The 19,209-nt window shown below is 40.0% G+C and overlaps 1 protein-coding gene across 1 annotated transcript; it reads right to left on the bottom strand.

Moving 5' to 3' along the window:
- Positions 1-1,758: 1,758 nt before the first annotated feature.
- On the bottom strand, positions 1,759-18,990 carry nexmifb (neurite extension and migration factor b). Its single transcript, XM_067996690.1, has 3 exons — positions 14,699-18,990; positions 13,514-13,856; positions 1,759-2,681 (listed from the first exon to the last, which is right to left on the bottom strand). The coding sequence occupies exons 1-2, from the start codon at positions 18,979-18,981 to the stop codon at positions 13,661-13,663; spliced, it is 4,479 nt and encodes a 1,492-aa protein (XP_067852791.1). The 5' UTR covers positions 18,982-18,990; the 3' UTR covers positions 1,759-2,681; positions 13,514-13,660.
- Positions 18,991-19,209: the final 219 nt, after the last annotated feature.

Genomic DNA, 19,209 nt, shown 5'->3' with positions numbered 1-19,209 from the left:
TGATATTATTCAGCCAGAAGGAGACGCAAAGTAGCAACCCAGGCTGACTTCCTTGCCATCTTTCCCTGCCCTCCTATAGAAAAGCACCTTGTGACTCATTTCAGCTTCCACCCAGTTGCCCAGCTGAGATCTGGAATGAATAGCGGAGAGAGTCACAGATCTACCAACGAGTTGATGCAGACATGGCCTCCTTCTGTGCTCTATGGTCCTTTACAATCCTGTGTCCAGCTATTGCTGTGGAACAGAACGATGGTTGACTAAACATCACGCACCACTAAGGCACTTGCCTTTTGAGTTGTTTCTGGAATAGTCTGGTGTAATAGAAGTGTGATTTTAAAAAAACGGAATGACTTTTAAAACTGCTTTTGCTATACAAATGTGGCATAGATCGACAGCCCCAGCATTACGAAAATTACCAATAACCAGTGTGACACTGCTGAATGGACTGTAGGATGTCTCTGAACTTCTAAATACCTCAGGCATATATGCATGTGATTTGTACTTTTTGCACTTTTATTTGATATACCTTTAAAGGAACATGACATACTTCAGAACAATGATACGGTTTCTCTTTGTGAGTTTAAGGGAAAAAAACTGTTGATGCCATTTAACAAAAAAATTGTATATAACATTTGCGATCATTCCATCAAACTGTGATTGCAGGCAATAGGTAAGGTGCAGACAATAAAAAAATCACTAATGAGTGCAACCATTTCACAAACTTTATACAAAATAAATATTTAACAATACTTGCAGAAAACTGTTCCTTCAAACACACACTCAGAAACAACTACTGAAAATTAAACCCAATGGGTTCATTAATAAGCTTACAGAGACGGTGCTACTTAGATTATTTCCTGTATTATTCTGAATTTCCCTTCAAAGTAGATTTAAAGCTGCAACATATTATATAATTCAGAATTAATTTACTTGATATGAATGTAATGTTTAAAAAAGAAAGACAGCAGAAAAGAAACAAACATCAAACTTATCATTCAGTTTTACAATACACATATTGTAAAATATGGTTAAATATACCGAGTTGGAACATTTTACAAAGGATGTACCACATATTATTGAGTTTGGAATAAGTCCCACAAAATCAAGTCTCAAGTAGCTTGTGAGTGCTGTGTGAATCTTCTGACTGTGTTACAATCTGTAATTCACCCCAACACAATTGTTAGTTTATATAATATATAGTATTTTTTTTAAAAAGCTAAGGATGGTTAGCACGCTGTAAAACACACCACTCAAATCTGTGGAACTTGCAACTATCCACCACAACAGTATTTTGAAAACAATAGGAGTCATTTTGTCATGCAATGGGACACAAAACAACAGTTGTGATGAAAGTCCTCAGGTATTGTATCTTATGTAAGAGAAAGGGCCAATGAATTAGGAACATTTTTACTACCGCAAAATTACCGTCACTAAATATTATATGAGCAAAACAATTTGCACTGGTTGTGTAACAAATTTACAACACTTGCCATTTTAAATATATTTTACATATGTGTATTTTGTATATTATATAACATACTGCAGCTTTAAATAATAAGATTAAAGCTGTCTTTTAGGGAATGGTATTCAGTAGCAAAAACAGGAGTTTAAAAATTAGAATTCTATCAGCATCAACACTATAAAAACAACAAAACATATTTTCCAAGTACTGCAAAAATGTAATATTGTTGACTTTGAACAACTTTTATTTAAAAAAGTAATTTACACCAAAAAAAAAGTCAATTAGCTAAATTTTTTGATGCAGGTCTGTTTCTGAACAGTAGCTTAAGCAGTCTTCGTAGTCATTCTTTCAAAATGTTAATTCTTGTGTTTTACATTTATTCGATAAATGACAGTATTACAAAAACTCATCAAGTTAACAAGAATGACATTTACATGTACCGTACAGCATTTGAAAGCACAAATATTTAAAACCTTTGCAACAATTACAACAAAAACGGAATGTCATAATAATTTACAAGAGAAAGAAAGGGTCTATAAAACAGCAAAGAGCCCACAAATTTTTTTTGCAAACTTTTTTTGTGTTTTTTTTCTTTTTTCACTGTTTCACTACACTCTTTCACAACATAATTCAGCTTATTACAAAACTTCCAACAAAATGCTTGCCTTTTTTTCTCTCTCTCTCTTCGGTATTTTGGTTTTCCAGAGCAGTTAATGTAACTCTACCTCCTTTTATTAACACCCTGAGGAATAAAAGGGTTACGCGCACATCCAAACACATCACATCACTTCTAAGAAAAATATACACTTACAAAATATATTACAAATTGGCACACTGAAAAATATACAAGAATTTATAGACGTCAAAGTTCATTTAGAATATTTGTTTTTAACTCTACAGATCAATATTTATAAAGCTCATTCTAAAGAAAGGCAAACAATACTAAAATGTTTTAGTATTGTATTGTGATACATCTCAAAACATTTTTTTTACATTCCTGTGAGTTTTTTTTCCTCTCTCCTTTTAGGAAATGCATCTCTTTAGCACCATGAAACACTAGCAGCTCAGTGGTACCTCTGCTTCTTGTTAAGCTCTGTATGTACATTCAAATCTCAGTAGGTAGAAGTTTGAAAGGCAATAAGCAAAATAATAGCCAGAACTGCAGGCAGCTGAGATCAGTGTAGCAACCCATTCAGTTTCACCCTAGTTCCTCGTGTGACTGAAGAAGCCAGAAAAACAAAACAAAAAAAATGTTAAAACAAAAGTTAAAAAGACATTGAACACTAGACACATGACTCAAACAGTCAACTAATCACTCGACAATGCAGTATATCCTTTTTGGTCAGTAGGTGCAATTCAGATGATGGCACCAAATCTCCATCAATGTCTGATGTTCTTAATGTCCTTCACAAAATTTATTTTAAAAGGAAAGGTTCAGACAGACGAGCCTCTGGGAGTTGTGTTGAAGGAATGTTAAATTTTCATAGGATATTTTCATGTTGGTGGTTCAGTGCTCTAAATGCCATCATGTAGCTGACCATTTACCATTTGTGGCCTGATAGTCCTACATAAGCCAAATATAGAGCAGATGTAGCTGCACACAATGATAAATGAAACTCAGATCATGCCCCAGTTTCTGGAATGACATTGTTCAATGTTGGTTTAATTAATGTTAACTGTAGGGCTGAGGGGCAAGAGGGCCCTTTGATTGTATCTCAGAATGAGCGACAGTTGGTATGGGTGAATGTTTTTTTTTACTGAGAGTCTCCACAGTTCTGGCATTATTACCATTCTCCCCTTTATAAACAGGAAATTATTGTGGTGGGCAGGCGAATTTAGACAGAAAAAAAGTTTGTCATTTTTTGTCAGGAAAGGAGTAATGAAAACGGGGATAGAGGGAGGAAAGAAGGAAAGTAATAATTTTGAATACCTCTACCAGATCTTCTTTTAACCTATTTTTAAATTAAGAAGGGTTTAGTATTTTAGCAAAACCTTTTTTAAAACCATTTCTCCATCTCTTGTACCTAATCATCAGTTCCTCATTTACCTCACCCCTTTTCAACCAGGATGGTATCCAGTACTATGGACCTTGAAACAGCACCTTCTTTGAAACATGATCCTATAAACCCAAACACATTGGCCCCAATATTTACTCGGGGCTGTGAAGGGAGTGGGGGGGAGGATTTCCGGAGAGGAAACCTGGAAGTATGGGTTTCCCGGATGTCCTTACAATTTTGATGTAAGACATCTTTCAAATATTTTCTATAGGTTTCCAGCGTGACAGCCAGCCAGATTGACAGGCTATTGGACAGGAAAGTAGCCTGGGAGCGGATGTAAGCAGATAAGTCTGACTTTGGGGAAGGGGGTCGGTCATCAGGGGGGTCGGAGACATCATGGGGAGGTGGGGGGGGTCGGAGATCGTGGAGGTGGGTCGGAGGTACTGGGGGGGGGGGCGTCGGAGATCGTGGGGGGGGCCGTCGGAGATCGCCGGGGGGGGGGGGCCGTCGGAGATCGCGGGGGGGGGGGCCGTCGGAGATCGCTGGGGGGGGGGGGCCGTCGGAGATCGCGGGGGGGGGGGCCGTCGGAGATCGCGGGGGGGGGGGCCGTCGGAGATCGCGGGGGGGGGGGGGGCCGTCGGAGATCGCGGGGGGGGGGGGGGGCGTCGGAGATCGCGGGGGGGGGGGGGGGGGGCGTCGGAGATCGCCGGGGGGGGGGGGGGGGGGCGTCGGAGATCACGGGGAGGAGGGCCGTCGGAGATCGCGGGGAGGTGGGCCGTCGGAGATCGTGGGGAGGTGGGCCGTCGGAGATCGCGGGGAGGTGGGGGCGTCAGAGATCGTGGGAGGTGGTTGGCTGATCGCGTGTGTGGGATGGCGGCAGGTAAGCCTGTTGGGACCGGAGGAAGCAGTTTTGCTCCTCCTGGCCCAAAAGCAGTGCAATGAAGGCACTTACTTGTTGATCCAGACCTTCCCGCCTTGTGGCGTGAAGCACAAGGCCCTGGAATCCCACCCCTCAAGAGTTAAAAATAAAATTGCTGTTAAAATGGAGGCCCGCAGCCTCCTTAAAAGATTTTATTGACTGACCCGCCACCCTCGAACGCACTGGTCGCCGACCCCCCGACCCATCTCTGTTAAAACCGGAAGTGAGTAGGTTTGAGACTGGTTAGAGTCGGGTTTTACTTTTCTTTTTTAAAACCTTCCCACCTGCCCCCAACCCATCCGTTCCTGGGGCTTAAAATTTACCCCATTATGTGCCAGCCTTGTGAGAGCTTTATAGGGTGTTTGCAATTTCACAAAGGCCATTCAACTCATTTTAATTTGTCCATCCAATCAGATCCTAAAACCCCCAACCTATTGTAGAATCTCATTGTTTCTTAAATGGTTCCAGAATTTTTGTCTCCATTACTTTATCTGGAAGTTTGTTCTTCACATTGATCATTCTGTGAAGAAAAAATTCCTGTAATTTGATATCCTAAAATTACCTTTTAGTAGTTTGAACCTTGTGCTAGTCCCACAGTTTAATTTAATATTCCAGGTTAAGTTTTTCTATACTCTTAACAATGCCTCCTTTCCAGGCTGGAAAACCTAAGTCTGCCCAGTCTTTCCTCATAACTAAGACTCCTGACATTGGGGATCAGCCTCATGGATCTTCTCTGCACTGCCTTCAGCGTTTAAATGTGTCTCTTGTGTTCTGAAGACCAGAACTGGACACAGTATTCGAGGTGCTGTCTCACCAGAGCATGATATAGTTTGATCATTACCTTCTTTGATTTATATTCTACTGTTTTGGTATATAGTTCAATATTACATCTATTAGCTTTGCTGATTGCTGCTCTGCATTGGTTGGACATGTTTAGCGTTGACTCTACTAAGACTCCAAGGTCTCTTTCAGCTTTATCAATAGCTACTTCAATACCATTCATGGAGTATGCAAGTCGTCTATCTCTGACAATCTATCCCAAATTGCTGCCATTTTAGCTGACTAGGCAGTGAATTATTTGACATTTAACAATACTAAATAAATAGCCTGACTGGCAACATGGCTGTCCCTCAAAAATAATCACAAAAATTTCAACCGTAAGATATTCTGGAAATTTTTCAAAATGAAATTGGCAACTTTGGGACAGGATTAGTGTTTGATCCAGCCGTGTGCTCAATGGATGGTTGAGATTACAACTGGTTCATGATGATTAAGGACCAGGTGTGTGTGAATTGGATACTACATCATCAGTTTAATGGAAAAAAAATGTTAATACAGTACTAGAAACAGAAAATACTATAAATACACAGCACATCCATCAGTACCTGAAAAAAAGAGAAGTTGGTGTTTTGGGTGGAGATCCTTCTTGAGAACTTGGGCCCTGTTCTGACAAATGGCCTCCAAACAAAATGTTACGCTGTCTTCTTTTTCAGATGTTCACCTATTTTTTTTGTTTTTATTTTAGATTTTCAACAATTTCCTTTTATCTCTACTGTTATTACGGTACTAATGTTCTGTCATTACGTAAATACATCAAATCGACAAAGCACTCTAAAGGCACTCAAGGCAGAATGTTATTACTGAACCACTTTTTCTTCACTATTCCTCTCTGAACGTAAGGATAGACTCCTGTATATGTCAGCCTTGGCTGAGTGGCAGCAGTTTTGCCTCTGAGTCAGAAGGTTGTGGGGTTCAAGCTCCACTCCAGGGATTTGTGCATATAATCTAGGCTGACAATTCAGTCCAGTTACTGAGGGAATAGTGAGGTACTGTCTATCGGATGAGACGATAAACCGAGGCCCCGTCTGTCTTTTCAGGTGGACGTGAAAGATTCCACGGCACTATTCAAAGAGTAGGGGATTTCTCCCTGTGTCCTGGCCAATATTTATTCCTTAACCAACACCTAAACAAATGATCTGGTTTCATTGCTGTTTGTGGAAGCTTGCTGTGCACAAATTGGTGCTGTGTTTCCTACATTACAACAGTGACTACACTTCAAAAGTACTTAATTGACTATAAAGCGCTTTGGGACGTCCTGAGGCTAAATATAAATGCAAGTGAAAGGCGCTATATAAATGCAAGTCTTTATTTATCAGACACGTGAGTATGACAAGGCTCTTAGTTTCAGAATTGGAAATCTACCAGTGGTTGAATTCTCTGATACACTACAAACTGGGTAAGAATCTGAAATTTTTACTTCTATTTTAAGCTGTAAGAGGTAATGCGTAACATTTTGGTGTGGGTAGGAATGGATACAGATACCAGCTGTAAAGATGGAGACAGCTGTGCTATCAGTAGCCATAATCATCATTATTACATCGAGATACATCAAAACTACAGCACAGAAACAAGCCATTTGGCCCAACTGGTCTGTCCCGGTGTTTATCCTCCACACGCGCCTCCTCCCTCCCGACTTCATCTAACCCTATCAGAATACCCTCCTATTCCTTTCTCCCTCATGTGCTTATCTAGCTTCCCCTTAAATGTATCAATGCTATTCACCTCAACTACTCCTTGTAGTAGCACGTTCCACATTCTAACCACTCTTTGGGTAAAGAAGTTTCTCTGAATTCCCTATTGGATTTATTAGCGACTATTTTATATTTATGACCTCTAGTTTTGGACTCCCTCACAATTGGAAACATTTACTCCACGCCTACCCTATCATTATCTTAAAAACCACTATCAGGTCACCCCTCAGCCTTCTCTTTCTAGAGAAAACAGCACCAGCCTGTTCAGCCTTTCAGTTCTGGTATCATCCTTGTCAATCGTTTTTGCACCTTCTCCGGTGCTTCCATATCCTTCTATAATATACAGACCAGAATTGTGCACAGTATTCCTAGTGTGGTCAAACCAAGGTTCTGTACAAGTTTAACATAAGTTCTTTGCTTTTCAATTCTATCCCTCTAGAAATGAAACCTAGTGCTTGATTTGCCTTTTTTTGTGGCTTTATTAACCTGCCTCGCTACTTTTAGTGATTTATGTATCTGTTCCCCCAGATCCCTTTGTTCCTCTACTCCCATTTAAACTCTTATTATCCAAACAGTATGTGGCCTCTTTATTCTTCCTACCAAAATGCACCACCTCACACTTATCTATATTGAAATTCATTTGCTAATTACCCACCCATTCTGCAAGTTTGTTAATGCCCTCTTGCATTCTTCCTTTGTATTAACTACACCCCCCAATTTGAAGTCATCTGCAAATTTTGAAATTTTACTTCCGATTCCCGAATCTAAATCATTACTGTAAATTGTGAACAACAGTGGTCCCAGCACCAATCCCTGTGGAACACCACTTTCCGATCTTTGCCTGTCTGAGTAGGTCCCTTAACCCCAATCTCTGTTTTCTGCTTTGTAGCAACTTGTTATCCATTCTTCTACCTGTCCCCTGACTCCACATGGTCTGACCTTAGCCATGAGTCTACAATGCGGTACCTTATCGAAGGCCTTTTGAAAAACCAAATATATTACATCTACTACATTACCCTTGTCTACTCTTTGTTACTTCTTCAAAGAATTCAATAGGTTGGTCAAGCATTTCTGTCCCTTTTGAAATCCGTGCTGACTATTTTTTTATTATGTTTTTGTTCTCTAGATGTCTTTCTATTGCATCTTTGAGTAAAGATTCTTTCCTATCTTATCTTTCCTACCACCAATGTTAAGCTAACTGGTCTATAGTTCCCTGGACTTATTCCTATATTTAAAAAGGGAGATAGAATAACATTAGCTGTCTGCCAGTCCTCTGGCACTATTCCCTTTTCTAGTGGATTTTTATATATATGTGTAATAGTGTTTCTGCTATCTTCTCCCTAACAACTTCTAATATTCACAGATGCAAATCATCCGGACCAGAGGTCTTATCCTCCCTAAGTTTGATTAGTTTGTCAATTATCTCCCTCCTTTCTATCTTAAATGTTTTAATATCTTTTTCGATCTCTTCTTGTCATGTCGTGCCCATCTTGTTAGTCTCCCTGGTAAATACAGAGACAAAGTAACTATTCAATAGTTCTGCCATTTTGCTGTTGTTATCTGTGAGTTTATCATGTGCACCCCTTCGTGGTCCTATCACTATTCTGATTTTTCTTTTGTTATTTGGGTGTCTGTAGAATACAATTTTTTTATATATTCCTTTGGTAATTTAATCTCGTAGTTCCTCTTTGCCTTCCTAATTGTTTTTTTTAAACTTCTTTCCTAACCATTTTGTATTCCCTTTTGTCATCCTCTCCTTTATTGTCTATGTACTTAGGGTATGCTTTTTTCTTTAGTTTTAACTTTATTCTTATCTCTTTATTCATCCATGGTGTTTCATTATTGGCTACTTTGTTCTTGCTTTTTAGAGGAACATATTACTCCTGAACTCTATTGATCATTGTTTTAAATATCACCCACTGTTGTTCTATTTCTTTCTTTGTCAATTTTTTTCCACATTTCCCTGCCCTGGTTCCATTCTCATCCCTTCAAAATTAGCTTTTTTTGAATCTATTACATTTGGTCTGTCTCACTTATGTCTTTCTGAATCATTGGTTTAAACCTTATTATGTTATGATCGCTATTGCCTAGATGTTCCCCATGCTTACTTCTCTTATCTGTTCTGGTTCATTTCCCATTACTAGATCCAACAGTGATTCCTGTTTTGTTGGACTTCTCACATAATGGGTAAGAAAGGTGTCATGTACACACTGTAACAACTCCATTCCCTTTTCTCCTTTCTCTACCTCTACTTGCCAGTTTATTTGGGGGTAGTTGAAATCGCCTATGATTATTATTCAATATTTTTTACTCATTTCATAGATCTGTCTACATATCTCTGGCAGGTTGTTCCACAATTCTATCATCCTTCGCTTAAAAAAAAAGTTGCCTAAACTTCTCATTTCTCTGAACTCTAAACTGTGCACCCTGGTTCTCAAATCTTTTGCTCAACAGAAGAACTATCCTGCACACAAATTCATCATATCTGTGAAAATCTTAAAGGCTCCTATCAAACCCACCTAATCCAATGCTTCTCCAGAGAGTAAATTCCCAGAATAGACAATCTTCGTGACTTAGCCCGCTAAGTTCAGTAAACAGCCTCATTGCCCTTCTCTGGACTCCATTTTTGTTTAACTCTAAGGGGCTGACTTTAGTTCACTGTGTATGTCAGGCAGGCGGTGGGTGGAGTGTCTGCGATTCCCGCCCGATGGCATTGCCATAAGGCCCGGACCATTTTAATATCAAGGGCGAGCTGTCAGTGTGATTCACACGATCTATTGGCAGCACACCCACTGGGAGACTAATTGGCGCTAAAATCCAACTCAACTAAATTTCAGTCTGTTGCATCAGAAGCAAATTTGCTCAATTCAGAGCAGTTGGGCTGGCTGTGTGATAAACTTTTTAAAAATTGCAACTCATTCATGCATCACTCAGGATGCATTATTCAACAATGCAATACTGTACCATTATTGCATTCTTCCAACTCTGAATTGAAGCCGGTTGGAATGTAAACTGCAATTTGATACAGGATAAACTGGAAAGAAATCAATGTGCTGGCTTTCTCTGCACCAGTTTTACAAAGAAAGCAAGGTTGGTATGGAAATCGAATTTCAAACTGATTTCAGAGCTGTTCCAGTTTACGAAGAATATAACCAAGATGTCAGATTCCCAGTATTCAGTCGTCATTCTTGTTTCGATTCAAATATGCTTTCTTAGTGGAAATTAAAATTTACGAGTGACAGGTAAAACCACTAGGAAATATTTGCTGCTGCTGAAAATTATTAAATTTGAACCCTGGATTGGGTCCGTGGAGATTCCTTCGTTCAATTAACTTATAACTCCCTACAATAATCGATCTATGAGCAGAGATCCTCATCTTTACCTTCTCTCCTAGGAACCAGCTGAAACACAGGTCTCCAAAGTTGAAATGCAATGAATCAGATTAGTGATTAGTTACTGCATCACCTCTCTGCTCTGACTTGAACCTCTTGAGGTGTTTAGTGGCGCTATCAATCCACAATAGCACACTGTGGACATTGGGTAAAACAATTTGCTGGCAATCAAAAAAGCCAGTTAATGATAAGATCAAAAAGCTAATTAACACTGTCCAATTTTTATTTTAAACTCTAGTAGACCATATCTTCTTGAAAATTCAAAGTACCAGATATCAGATGGAAGCAATATTGTTCCCAGGAAACTTGATAATAACAGTGAAGAGTTTACACTAGGCAGCTCAAGACTCAATCTCACTGATTTTCAAAAATTCCCTAGTGATGCATCATTTCGTACTTAAATATGTATCCCAGTCTTTAAAATTTATTGCCTATACCTCATTTTATTTTTGACATGGTGTACATATTCATCAATTTCACTTTGGAAATTGACTAGTGAAATACATGGGGCAAAAGTTGCAAGGCTCTGTCAGTGAGGCTGATGCATGCACAGGCCAGAGTTAGGCTCCGCACCCTGCGTTGCATCCAGCAATGATCCGTCTTGGGAAGGGAGAGTCTCAATTTCTATCGTGTAGACTATAATTGAGCAAGTAACATTTAAGGTGTTTATTTTGGTGGGGTGAAGCTGCAAGAAGAAAAATGTTGGGAGTCAGTCCATCAGGCCCAGTAATCCCACTGAAATCTATCTGACCAAAAAAAAAACACCTTATTTTGCATCAAGTAAGAGTGTAAACAGGTTTTAATACAGCTACATTCAAATTAATCTAATGAACTGTTCAGAAAACCTTCAGTCTTCTTACCATCAACAGAATTTTACCGAAGATGATTTGGAAAATATAGACCTGGAAATTACCCTGTGGGATACTAGCATTATGAATGTTTAATATATTTGTTTGAAATTCTTTCCTGGGGTGCAAACTTGTTCATTTTAGGAACCTGTTCATATGAATTTCTTATGTTTTCAGATGCTCATATTCGAAGGCATGTTTCCAAGACCACAGGGGTAGTTTTCACCTTCACCATCTGGGCAGTAATCTGGCGGAACAAATCACCCACCTGTTACAGATTTCATCCTATTGAAATCAGTGGGATGAAAATTGGGCAGGTTCTACAATGGGCCAGGTTACCATGGCGAAGATGAAAATTACCCTCCACATGCTTTGTGTTTTTATAGGTGGAAACAGCCATGCAGACCAAAAAGATTCCAGTCTGTGCAGACTCTGCCGATCTCATCTGGAACTGCAGTTGGAGTGCTTTAATAGTCTTCAACCCTGCAGCACTATGAAGGGATGGATATAAAAAAACCTGGATTCCTGCTTCTGATCACTATCCTGTGCCTCTTGCATGCAGATGTCAGGTGAGGGCAAGATCAAGCTCAGCAGTGATGCTCCCAGTGGTTGAATAGCCTTCAGACGTTTACCGTCCAGAATCAGGTAAGAGTAGTCAAGGGACTATTCTTTCTCTTATTGTTAGTTCATTTTGTAAAGAAGAACCTACATTCCGCTTATTATACCCATTCTAACAGCCTTTTTAATGCTTTGTGCAAATGATTAAAGGTAATCAGAAATGAAAGCAATAAACCACTGCAACATCTTATAAAAAGGTTAAAGTGCATTGATTATTTGAAATAATGTGGATTTTATCTCTCAAAAATCTGTATAATTATGAACCTACACGCTTTTTGCCCACTCCAGTAATAAATACACAATGTACAAGTTAAAAAAGTGGCTGGTTATTTTTTTCAATTCTTGTTACCAAATTGTTTCTCCTGTTAGATCTCCAACCTTCACACACTTTCCTTTCAGCCTGAGGATGGAGTACTTTGGGCAGCTGAATTTATCCCATCCCGACAGTCTTTATCAAATGCTGTTCCATCATTTGCTGGTAGGTGCTTTTCTAAATGGCAAGACTGGTCCCCACTAGCCTATTCTTCCTGAGATGGTACATCCCAGTACAGTGCAGTGGTGCAACACGGAGCTCACTAGGTAGAATCAACTGGCTAAAGACAAAGGGGTAGAAATTTACCTTGGACGGGGAGGGCAAAACGGGCGGTTACGCATCGGGTGCCCATTATACGCCCCGTAAGATGTTCAGTTCTATTGACTTCAACGAGATATCGGGTGAAGTATACAACGGGCGCCCAATGTGATACCGCCCGTTTTTGCACTACTGCCCAAGGTCGAATTTCTACCCCAAAGCCTGGAGCTGGAAAAGGTCATTTGGTCCATCAAGTTGGTTATCTCCAGAGTCCAAAAATGATCATTCTATGATGGGCTTCCTCTTCCTCCCCCACCACCACCATCACCTGTTGGTTCCCTAACTTCCTTCCCCTGGAGCAGCAACAACAGCTTGCATTTATATTGCGCCTTTAAAGTAGAACAAAAAGTCCCAAGGTACTTCACACAGGAAAAAGAATGAATGTCAAGGCAAAGATATTTCGATAGATGACCAAGAGTGTTCTGGGGAGGAGGGGGAGAATACAGAAAAAAGGAGGGCCAAGGCCACAGTGGGCTTAAAATTCCTCAATACTCCTTCTCAAATATCGATCCAACTCCCTTTTAAATATAGGAATGTGATAGGATTAAGCCATTCAGCCCCTTGAGCCTGTGAAATTGGTACTTGTGCCTTCTAGTCCTATCTTACTGTCCAACTTAAACAGCCTGCTTACTTCAACTTTACCTATATCTTTCATCATGTCTCCCCTCAGTCTTTTCTCCAGTGAAAATAAGTTTAGTTGGTTGAGCCTCTCTTCATAATTTCACCCCTCTAAAGTCTGAAATCATCTTGGCCACATGCTCTTTGAGGTACAATGACCAAAATTGCACAGCATATTCCAAGATTGTCCTCACCACTGAGCTATACAATGTCAGTACAACTTGTTCTGACTTGCAATCCAATATCTTCCAGATGCATTCCAATACTTGATTTGCCTAATTAATAACCACTTCACAGAGACTGAACGCTTTCAGGTTATGATCAATGGTCACTCACTAACTCAGGATCTCTGAATGGGTCTCCAAAATGCTATCTCCAGAGCTAGGCCTGTTTTGAATGCAAAATTGATCAACAGGAACCACTGGAAAAATTATAGTGCAATTTTACCTTTTTTTAATAACAGAAACATTTCTCAACTTTATCAAAAATACACTTACCTTAGCCATCCCCCTATTGTCCATCGTGACCTCGTCATAGTTTGAATGGTAAGAATGTCTCCATTCAGTATATGGACAGCACTTCCTGCATTTCTCATACTTGTTCCAAACACAGAATATATCCCTTGCTCGAACTTTCGATAAAGCTCAGATCAAACACAAACCAGTAAATTCCATCGAGATTCTCCAGAGTGAGTTTGCGTGTTGCCAAGCAGATGAGGTAAGCACATTTGGCAAACTGGAACCACTGCTGAACTTGTTAGTCGTCAGTGTTTTGGTAATGATTGAGGTGCCATAATCCACAATGAGCTGCAGGTGCTTCAAGGGACTTGCCATAATATTACTGGAATAATAAGTTCAATTTGTCTTTATTTCCCTCTCTTTTTTTTAAAACATATATAAAGAAAAATTTAACATCAAAGTTGTTATGTTCCTATTGTCATAAAATTATCTTTACACTTGTTCATGGTTTGGCACAGATTTTTGCAAGTAGTGCATGTGTTATTGTACATCATCACCGGTGAAGAAAAGGAGCTCTATCGCTCTTTAGAGCATAGAACCTGCAGTCTTACTAAGATACTTAATTTTGCAAGATACACAACAATTACATCTCTTGAGTTTTTTTTTCAGCACTTCCATTTTTGTTTGATCACTGACAAGGCCTCTGAACAATTCTTCTTTTGTGAAACATTATCCCGAAGAACACTAAACATAAGCGCAATTGTTTTGCCAGAAAAAAATTAATCTTCTTCAAATACAGGTAAAACTCAAAAGGCCCCATTTTTACTGAGAGCAAACTGCAGCCATTTTTGCTGCAGGAAAACCAAATAATTTATTCCATGGTTCAAAGGGTTTCTATTTTTTTTTTGCAGAAGCTGTAGAAAATGTAAAGAGTCTACCAAAATGTTGTCAAGGATTAAGAAAAAACTGAAGAAGTGAAATAGCAGTACTAATGGCAACCATGTTAATTGTACCACAGCCAAGCCAGAACAAAGGTTATTCCTTAATTAGTTTGCCATTCTAGGAGTTCTCATGCAAATCATTCCTTTTGAAAAGGGGGGAAAAAACTGCCTCTGGCATGCAAATCGTGCATCAAAAAAAGGGGGGAAATAAGGGACAGTGCCCGGGCTTAGTAGGTGCTGGGAAAGTAAAGGGTGCATCACAGCCACTGTAGTGCTGTATTACCTCAGTTTTTCAAGAGAGGCTGTCACAGATGGGTTCTTGTGCTGCTGTTCACGCTCTGCTCTCTTTACCTTACTCTTTTCATCCCCTGACAATTTTAATGTTGCTTTGTGACGGTACATTTTTTTGTGGATGGGACCGTTACTGGCAGGAATACTTGAAGTATCAGAGCTTCTGTCAAAAATGCCACCTCGTATGCCAGAACTGAAATTAAATTCATTGTTAGGACCGGTTGGTGCAGCAATATGAGGAGCTGTGGATTTTGCAGGATTTTTGTTATTTAAGGCCTTGGCTGTTGCTCTCCGGTTCTTAGCAGGCAAAGAACTATTTGATTTCTTTTTGGATTCTGACGTTGTACCACCCAAAATATTCAAGGTTTTCCATTTCAGGCTGTTTGCCTCAAGTGACTGGCATGTACCTGAGGCAATGTTATGTCCCCCAGGGCTCCAGATTGGTTCAATAGAAGCCATCATAAAACGCTGGACTTCAGCCATTCCAGAGGCAATATTAGAAAGTATATTACTGGGTTCTTCAAATTCTCTCTGATCGTCAACTAATAGATTATTACTGTTTGTAACATTGTGCCCAGACCAACCAGCACTGGTCTTTTTACTCAAAGGCCAGGTACTGTTTCCCCCATTTTGTTTTCTACCCCGCACAGAAGCAGGACTGCGATTTGGAAGGGTCTCATTAAGCAATTGAACACAAGGTGATATACTGTTTTTATTAACAAGGGCATCCAGAGACGTGCTGTTAGCTGTAGACAGTTGAGCCTGATCACTCCTTTTAGCGTGTGCTGCACTGATTGATTTTTTTGAGTTTTTGGAAGTGCCAGGATTCTGACGTGAATTACTTTTATTTTGAGTTTTCTCAGTAGCTTTAGCAGATTTTGGCTTCCTTGGTTTCTTTGCACCTTTTGGGGTTGAGCTTTGCTTTGGGCCCACAAGCTTACTGGAGGTGCTTTTCTTTTTACCTTTTTGTCCCCTATTACTGTTATTTAATTTCAGCATACCAGCTTGTTTTTCAAATGGGTTCTTTTCAGTCATCTCATTGGTATCTTCATTATTAAAAGTATGAAACTGAAACTGATGATTGTTTAAAATAAATGTCTCAGTTGATTGATCATGTGTGTGGGGTACTGTACAGTTCCATTTCATTTCAGTTGGGTCTCCAAGCATTGCTTGAGCATGCTCCTGAAAGTCTTTGGGTTTGCCTGATGTTTTGACCTCTGATCCCACTATTTCAGGTGAAAGATCAGGTGTAATTGGTGGGGATATCTCAGACAGTGTCACCTGCCTGAATCGATCGGGAGTAAAGTTTGAGATGTCAAGAAGGTCAGCAGATTCTTTTAGAGGTGCAACCTCATCAATGCTTTGCTGAATTACTAGCTTGGGGCTGCAATGGGCCAAAAAGTCATCACTCATATCATCCTCACAATCATTTTCACATGACTTCAAACTTAAAGAGCTAAAATTATTGGAGCTTGCTGACAAAGAACCCACTGAATCAAAACTGATTAGTCTAGTGTCATCTGGAGCTACTGAATCTCGATGGAGCTGAAAATTGCCATCACTGTCTTCTATTGTGCATGATTGATAGCTGGTATTTGACTGCAGTGGCTGGTTATGGGAATAATTCTTGCTAAGTACAAGTCCATCACTGTGTATTTCTATTTGTTGATAACTATCATTAACGGTTCTTGAAAGGCTATTGGCTTCCGCTGGTAGTGATACTACACCAACCAGACTAGTCGACAGAACGGCAGGTGCTCTGCCAATAGCTGAATACTCCTGTTTTGCATGCCACAACTTTTCAAAGCTTTGTTTTTCCTCCTGGTAAAGAGGGGACTGTTGCTGTTCAGATTCAGAGAGAGGGGACATTACACAACTTTGTGTGAGGTTTGAAGGATTGAAATGATTCTGTGGCTTGGAAGCAATGACAGAATGATGTGGGAAGTAGGAGAGCCCAGTGTGGCTTATGGAATCGGATGCATCCAGCAGCGTCTGCAAATACCCCCCAGGGATTACTTGCACAGTAGTTGCAGCATTAGCAGATGGCACAGGCTTGTCAGAAGAGCAGGTGGCTGGTGAAAAAGTGGAATTCTTAGCAGCAACCTTTGCATGGCACGATTTAGATAAATGGGTGTTGTCTGGGACACAATGAATGGCATCAGTCAGAAGACTACTTGTATTACTCTGCCTCGTTACAACAGAATCCATCTCACTTGCATTTGTCATTGTCTCAATGTCATCGTTTACTGCCATCTTGAGCTTTTTACTGGTGTTTTTCAGTTTGGCTTCTGCCTTTAATTTTAATCTCTTTAGTCTGCTTTTCTCCTTTACTCTGTTGTCAAACTTTCCTTGCGATTTGCTTCTCACTGAAGCAGTCCCTGATGTAATGTTGGTGGAACACAATCCATTTGCACAGCTAGGAATTTCTATTGCAAATGTCTGGGAGTCTACAAACGCCATCTCTTCTCTATCAACACGGGTCAGCCTTTGAGTTTCAACCGGATCAAAAGAGCACGCAATCTGCTTGTTGGGCCCCAGCTCAAGCCGAACTCTACGTGCCCTGTGTCTGTTTGCAATTTGTTTGCTTTTCCTCTTGGCAGGATGAGAAAGAAACACATTAGACACTGCACTATTTAAATGCAGCCTCTTCCTTCTTTCAGTAGGCACTGACAACGCACGCTCAGATTGTTTTTGGCGCCAAAATTCCTTCAAAGGTGCAAGTTTTTCATATTTGCCTAGTGCTTCAGTAGTCAAATTAACACTTGTCTGGGAGGCATCAATTTTACTTACTTTCACTCGCATATCCTTTTGACCTTTGAACCTATTAATAATTATATATTTAATAACAACTGGTGGTCCTCTCCGAGCTGATTTTCGTCGCTTTCGTGGACACCATTCATCATCATCTTCCTTCTTAGGACCGTCCGTCGGCCATTCCTTCTTTCCTGAAATCTTTTCACTTTCTATGGAATCAACATCGTACAAGTAGTCATCACTATACCGTACTTTCCTTTTGGCGCGCAATGCATAATTTAGTTGACCAGAGCAATTTGCATTTTGTCTCGAAAGATACCTAATACTATCCATGCTGCCTTTAACAGTGTCATATGAGGAATCTGTTCCATAGCTGTCATCGCTGTACTCCCCTGAATCTTCTACTGAATGATTTGTTTCAAAGAAATGATTTCTTTTAGAAGTTGCATATAGCTTTACATCCACAGTGCTACCATATTTTTGCATTCCCGCCCTCTCTTCCGATTGGTCGTCGTCATCCCAGATGTCAATCTCATCAGATTTGATTTGTGAGGCATCTAAATTCATTTTCACAGAGGCTTTGCCTTCCTTTTTTGTGCAGTTTGAGATTACATTAGGAAAAAAGCTTAACTGTGCTTCTTCCTGAAGTGCATTTGTCTTTTCTCTGACATTGTCTTGAAAGGATTCGTACCTAATCTTTAAAGAGCAGACATCGCTGCTGAGAGTCGATTCATCATCAAACATGTAATTGTCCACTTCTTCCTCTGCAAAAAGATTGACTGAAAGCTCATTTTTTGAGCACAGGTCAAGCAGTTCTATTTTGCTTTCGCTAATAAAAGACTCAAAATAAGCCCAATCCTGGCTAGGATTCGATAGTAAAGCTTCCTCTCCATTGCATTTGTCCAGCAGTAATCCTTCATAGTAATGTTTTTGAGTAATATCTTCTGACTCACTGTCAGATTTCTCCACATCTCTTTTGTCTGTAGTCCTAGATTTGTGCACAGTAAAGCTTAACAGCTGGTCTGAAAGCAGCTGATCCCCATATCTTGCACTTTCTCCTGTACTCATGCACTGAATCCCTATATCGGAGCCCGAACAGGTGTCACAATCCTTGTTCATGTCACCTATTTTCATGCTTATTCCAGGCTCTGCATCAATGCTTTCTTTCGACTCAATGAAGCAGCCCAAACAGGTTCTGCTCTGTTGCATCAAACAATCATCAGACAGCGATGAAATGCCTTTGGGCTCCATATACCTGAATGGGGCTTTGTCAGAATCCTCTGGTACGGACAAATAACTCACACCCTTTGTAACACAAGATGTAAGGGAAATGGCTTGTGTGGAGGAATCATTTGAAGTATGTTCAGGCACATCAGCTAGTCTCAGAGGAGAGGGTGGGTCCAACATGCAGGCCTCTTTTGAAGTTGGTAAAGACAGCACCCTGTGGCCCAGTTCATTTTCTTTTAGTGAAGTGAAAGATGATAAGGTAACTGCAGCATCTGCTGCACTGTAAGACTTCATAATATTCCCTGCACCACATGATTCTATATGGAAGGAAGGAAGTTAAACAATTTCAATAGACAGTACTGTAGTTCCCTTTTTAGGCTATGCAGATAAACAATTTAAAATGCATTACTAAGGAGAGATAAGAAAAATTACACACAAATGTCTTCAATCTTGAACCAAGAGGAATCATTTTGGCATAAGGGGACTGAAGTAGCCACCATACAGAATTTATTATTGCTATCA

This window comes from Heptranchias perlo, chromosome 15, assembly GCF_035084215.1.
Source record: "Heptranchias perlo isolate sHepPer1 chromosome 15, sHepPer1.hap1, whole genome shotgun sequence".
Lineage (NCBI taxonomy): Eukaryota > Metazoa > Chordata > Chondrichthyes > Hexanchiformes > Hexanchidae > Heptranchias > Heptranchias perlo.
This window is presented reverse-complemented; position numbering and strand designations above follow the sequence as displayed.